The 6,000-nt window shown below is 39.4% G+C and overlaps 1 protein-coding gene across 1 annotated transcript; it reads left to right on the top strand.

Annotated features, from left to right (window-relative positions):
* Positions 1-68: 68 nt before the first annotated feature.
* Positions 69-4,786, top strand: r3hdml (R3H domain containing-like). The gene is made up of 6 exons (XM_071547551.1): positions 69-83; positions 2,651-2,977; positions 3,337-3,455; positions 3,624-3,726; positions 4,091-4,206; positions 4,654-4,786. The coding sequence occupies exons 1-6, from the start codon at positions 69-71 to the stop codon at positions 4,784-4,786; spliced, it is 813 nt and encodes a 270-aa protein (XP_071403652.1).
* Positions 4,787-6,000: the final 1,214 nt, after the last annotated feature.

Raw genomic sequence — 6,000 nt, 5'->3', positions numbered from 1 at the left:
TTCATGGTCTGGGATGGAAACTCTGCCATGAATCTGTGAAATTCTCCCCATAACAGCGATGTGCCAAAATGACTGTGGAGAATGTAAGTAAACAGTTAATTGGCATTTGGCCTGGCTCTTGATACGTTCATGTTCATGTCTGAGTCTGAATCAGCGCTCTTATTGTATTCTAGTGATAATTATTCTTGGTCTATAGACTGAGGTCCATAAACATCATCTTAGGAAATATGGCATGTCATCTACATTGGAGTTTTCAAAAAGACTGAATATAGTGTAGCTTTGTCTTTCAATTCAAGTCCAATCAATCATTTTCAAGCATCATTTGTTAATGGACGTCAGAAACAAAAAGTCAGCCAAGAATACTGTTCTACACATTTAAGCAAAACAGCAATAATAATAGGCTGAGAAAAGAGATTAAAAGAATGATTGGGTCAATTCATCTGAAATCTATCAAAGTCTGCTCTGTAACTAGGTTAAAACAATATGGACCAAGTTCCCTTTCCTCGTGCATAAAATGTGAGCGGGGGACTCACTGGAACGCCCGAGAGAAAGACTACATGTCATTCTTTACACAGACAATCCTTTTTGAGAGGCTCAGGCTGGACGGACCCTTCACAACGTTAAGATTCCTCACATAGGATTGTGCTATGCTGCCGGTCCGTGACATTTCCCATTCTCTCTCAGACATATTGCAGAACGTTGGGTGGCCGCTGGTTAGTTGCAAACCCATAATTTAGGGGCAGTGGCATGAGCAAGGGATTACAAATGGTTTCCAAATGGTGTGAGTCACGGTATGGAAACTCAAACATGAAAAATTATTTCTCAATGGCATCGCATTACCATACCTCAGCTGCTTTGGGAGAGACTGGAGACAATCAGCAGCTACATACATTGGGCCTATGAATATATTCAGTACATGCATCTGAACAGCCAGTTTTTCAGCTGGCCTTGCAGCTTTGCTCTCATTATACAGTTGCTCCTCTGTGGACTCGCGCTCTCGGTGATCTCTGTGACCCCAGTGGCTGTTGCGCCAGTTGGTGCAGTGTACCTTGGCAGCACCCTGAGTCTCTTGGTATAGTATATTACACATGGCAGAGGATCTGGGGCCCTTCCTGGAACCAACAGCAGCTGGAGATGAACGCTGACTCTGCAGCCACTTCAAAAACTGGACCTTTTCCCCCCCTTTTGTTTAATACGCATTCTTCACCACGCCGCTCAGTCCTTCCCCAAGGCATGCTTATTTAAACATTTTATTGCGTTTTATTGAAACAACTCAGGGAGGTCAGGGGGCAGCCAAAACATGTGTGCTATTACTAACAGCCTCTTACAAGACAGCCTCAAGCTCTTAATACTAATACTGCTGTCCTAAATCTAATTTAAAATGGAAAGATTGTTATGTGTTCAAATAACAGCTCTTTGAATGAGATATTTTGCTGCTCATCATAATAAGAGATAAAGAGCATTTATTTAATAAAACAAATCAAAGGTGATTTTCAACTTATTAACACGAGGGTGGCCAGTAAAATATTTTATCAGTGTGATTTTTATCCTGGAAAGCAATTTCCTGTGTTTGGGATTTTCACAGCAGTAGAGAGAGAGAGAGAGAGAGAGAGAGAGAGAGAGAGAGAGAGAGAGAGGGAGAGACTGTAAGTTTACATAATGCTTGTGTTGAGAAAGCTAAATCACCTATCAAACGATGGGAGGAAGAAGCATGCAGGAGGGTTTGTGCGTCAGATACCCTCTGAGAGACTTGGCCCAGTTAAATCTCCCTGCCACACATGTCCAGCGGGCTTGTTTGCAAAGGCTGGTGTTTAAGTGAGGATCTCCTCAGCTGCTCACCGCTCACACTGTCGGTCTGAAAGGATCCACTGATGAAGGTATGAGACTCAGCTTTTACACTGCCTGTGCTTTTCCTCCTTTTGCATAACAAACTTCTATACTGAAGACAATGCAGATTATATTGCAGGTTTATTGTTTATGCAGCAAATAAAAAGATTATATTACAAATTGTATGTGCGTAATGATGTTTTTGTAAAAAAAAAAAAAAGGTAGAATGTGACTTAATAGATTAAGTTCTGTTCATCATGTACTTTCCTTCACAACATTTCAGAGAGCTTAGCAGCACTATTTCAGCCAATATCGCTTTGGATATTTTGTTTCTTTTTAATGACTGTGATGTTTGAATATACTTGTGGTCAGGCGCACTGTAATATGAACACTTTAGTGCAAGCTCCCATTCAATTTCTCTCATCATTCTCTCATAATAAGTTTTCATAATTAGTTGCTTTTTGCCATCAAGCCAGTTAACAGAACAATTTGGAAATGAAATGGTTCTGATAATAAAACTGAATCCACGCAATTTTAATCTAATCATGTTACCATTACTGTGTCAGTTGGCTGGTTTGTTGTAAGTCAGCAGGTCAGATGTAATAATCTCAGCCTGAATGCTCATACAAGATTTGTTTCCATTCTTTCCAAATGAATCATATCAACTTAATGAACCACTCAGCTCATTATCCTTGATTTGACATTGTCCAGATATAATTAGTGAATTCATTACTATACATGTAATGGTTCCTGTCCATAGCCTTTTGAATGACTTTTGCTTAATTTTTTCTGGAAATCTGAAAACCTTCTCATTCCTCATCAGAGGCTTGCAAGGACCTGCTGCTGCTCCAGCCTCGTCCAGAGGGTAGAGATGGGTGCTGCCTGCCTTCAGCTCCTGTTGGCTGCCATCTTGTGGACGATGCCTCACATGGGAGCTGCCGCCGTGCTGTCGAGCCCCACAGAGCTGCTCAACATGAGCAGAGCTGGGTCTGAGGCAGAGTCAGACATTAAGAACCTCACCGGCAGTGTCGGTGAGCCTCGCAGCAGACGTAAGCGAGCCATTTCCTCCAGGGACGTGAACGCCTTGCTGGATTACCACAACCGAGTCCGCTCTCAGGTCTTCCCCCCAGCTGCCAACATGGAATACATGGTGAGATCCCCACTGTAAACTGGTAACACTGTGCATTGGATCCGACCAGGGAGACAAGGCACTCCTCCTATCCCTGATCTTATAAATGCTTACAGTGAATGCTGCACAACCAAACTGATAGGGAACAGAACTTACTTTACTCATTTTAAGATGATCCTCACACAAAATTATGTGCTTACTTTCTTATTTACGGATACAGAAAACCTGAAAAGCAGGGAGCCAATATATGAAAGTGTTTCTGGTTTCCCATAGTCTTCTCTATAGGCAAAAAGCAGATTGGTCTGAAGTGTTTTCTTCTCACTGGTCTCTCTGAATTGTTGAACAGCTTCCCTCTCTCACTCTCTTCCTCACCACTACAGGTCTGGGATGAGGGACTGGCCAAGTCAGCTGACTCCTGGGCTTCACGCTGCATATGGGATCATGGGCCAACACAAACCATGAGATATTTGGGCCAAAACCTGTCAGTCAATTCTGGAAGGTAGTGCAGAGTCAGCTGTTGGTTATGCAACATACTATCAGCTGTGCAATGGATAGATTGAAATATGAAATGAGAAATGAGATGTTGTATAATAAAAATTTGAATGTTGGAGTTGTATAATGAGAAATGTATGATGAATGAATGAATGATGTGTGTTTGATATGACAGGTACCGGTCTATCACTGATATGGTAAGGTCTTGGCATGATGAGAGACACCAGTTCTCCTACCCGAACAGATGCAGTGGACCTGTGTGCTCTCACTACACACAGGTACGTAGCTTTCCTAATTATGATTGAGGAATGGATCTGGAGGGATTTGCTCATTTAGTGCATTCATTCTCTCCAAATAACCCAAGAGACCTAAGAGAAACTGTCTTTTCTAGATAAAGTAGTTCTGGACTCTTGGTTTTGGTTTGCTAGGATGCTGGGTCAGCCTTACTTTTTATAGCTTTCCCAAATAATGAAGAGTAGTAAATGTGTGATACATTGCATGATTTAATTTGACACTGACCAAACATAATGACAAACTGTTGACAAGTCCTGCGTTGGTTTGGGCTGTGTTTGATGACATTATGACATTACACAGGATATAAATGTGAAAATGTCAGCATCTCTGTTTTGTGGTGTGTTTCAGATGGTGTGGGCGAGCACCAATAGAGTGGGATGTGCGATCAAGAAGTGTTCAAACATGTATGTGTTTGGGAGCACCTGGAGGGAGGCCACACTTCTAGTCTGCAACTACTCTATAAAGTAAGTATAAGAGATGTACACACGCACACATTCACACACATTTATATTTTATCTATATTAGGACCCAACAACTGGGATAGCAGTGTGATGACATTGGCTTTTCACCCATATATTGGTAATTGGTATTTGTTACCCTGATAATGCACAAATAAGATGAGCACAAAAAAGACGCAATTACTTATGGTCACTTGTTTCATGTTTATTGAACATTTAACATTTAAGAAGAGAAAACAATTCAAAACATTACCTGAATATATGTGTGTGTTGTAAAATTGTGGTTGAGTTTGGTCTAGAAAGGGGTTACAAAGATGAATCATGTTAAGTAACAGCAATCCCATAAAAAGACATTGCAATAAATATTGGACCCAAACATCAAAGCAAACCCATACAAAACAAATGCGTAACAAGACCTTACAGGTGACAGCATGTTCTTTATGTGTTTTCCAGAGGGAACTGGGTGGGAGAGGCTCCCTATAAAACTGGGAAGCCTTGCTCTGCCTGTCCATCAAGCTATGGTGGCACCTGCTGGAGAAACCAGTGTTCAGGGGATTCAAAAACCAACAGATGGCAAAGATATTAGAAACAACACAACATTTCTAATTACATTGTTTCCTGATTTAATGGGAAAAAAAGAACAGATACATATTCACAGTCCATTCGAAGCCCAGTTTTGTCTCATTAAAGCAATGGCTGCAGGACAATTTCGACAAATACAAAATGATTGCTCAGTTACCACTATTTCCATGTTTATAGCAAGTTTTGGTAACACTTTATAATAACCATCATTAATAAATGGTAAATTGATAGTTAATTAAACTTTAGTTAATAGTTATTTTACTGTTAACAAACAATGAAATGATCATTAATAATGTTTACTAATTATTAGTAATGCTATAATTTATGTTATTTTATCATTCGTTTGTGTAATATAAAATCATTTGTTTATAAATTATATATTGTATCATAGCTTTTTACCCTTTTTACCGTCTCTTATCAGCTATGATACAATATATCATTATTGTATCAATTCAACTATCAACTATCAATTCAACTATCAACTATCAATTTACCATTTATTAATGATGGTTATTATAAAGTGTTACCCAAGTTTTTAATAGTGAATGTTTAACACACAATCAAGTTGATCTTTCCTTACTATGTTTGCTGTTATCAGTTTTGATCATCCCCACTTTACTGAGAAAATAATATTGAAAACCCAAAGGAAAATCTATTTGAATCATTTCTCTCGTCATCAGGTGAAAGAAGATGCCTATTTTTATACTTTATAACACACCCACAGAGATTGTTTGCACTGTTATTGATGGATTTGTTGGTTTAAGTGACTTTTGTGAGGCATTGTCAAAAATGAAGCACTTTTGATGTTCTTTTTTTTATTGTACAGATGATATTACTGTAGCTATGGATGTGTTATTGATTCTCTTGCGGTGTCCTGTTTCATACGTTTTTTTCTTTGTTGAATATTTTTGGCTGGAAAAACTGCCAAGTCACTCCTTGAATAAAACAGAAATGTGTTTCATTCACGGATATCTGGGCGCCTGATTGAACATTTATTAAGTTATAAATAACCGATGACTCTGTATCTCCCCATAAATAGCCTGCTGTGCACTACTTGTGTTTATTCACCAACTGCTGCAGGAAATATTTTGCCTTGCATTTCACATCATTACATCTCTCCATTTACCCTCAGAGGCTTTCTCTGCCATAAAACAGGGGTCTAATGCAGCTTTTATGGTCATAAATATGAGCTGTGCCTCTCAACCGATTCAGGGACAG

The sequence above is a fragment of the Centroberyx affinis genome, unplaced genomic scaffold (assembly GCF_046629955.1).
Source record: "Centroberyx affinis isolate AG114_WGS23_722 - 3 ecotype Tasmania unplaced genomic scaffold, CSIRO-AGI_Caff_v1 ptg000024l_1, whole genome shotgun sequence".
Lineage (NCBI taxonomy): Eukaryota > Metazoa > Chordata > Actinopteri > Beryciformes > Berycidae > Centroberyx > Centroberyx affinis.
The sequence above is the reverse complement of the archived record's forward strand: the minus strand, read 5'-3'. Positions and strand labels throughout refer to the sequence as shown.

Bases quoted from the DNA above. Each gene is read 5' to 3' on its own strand.
- r3hdml (XM_071547551.1), top strand. The intron at 3,456-3,623 runs GTAGTGCAGAGT...TTGATATGACAG, and splicing joins CTGTCAGTCAATTCTGGAAG to GTACCGGTCTATCACTGATA. The intron at 3,727-4,090 runs GTACGTAGCTTT...GGTGTGTTTCAG, and splicing joins TGTGCTCTCACTACACACAG to ATGGTGTGGGCGAGCACCAA.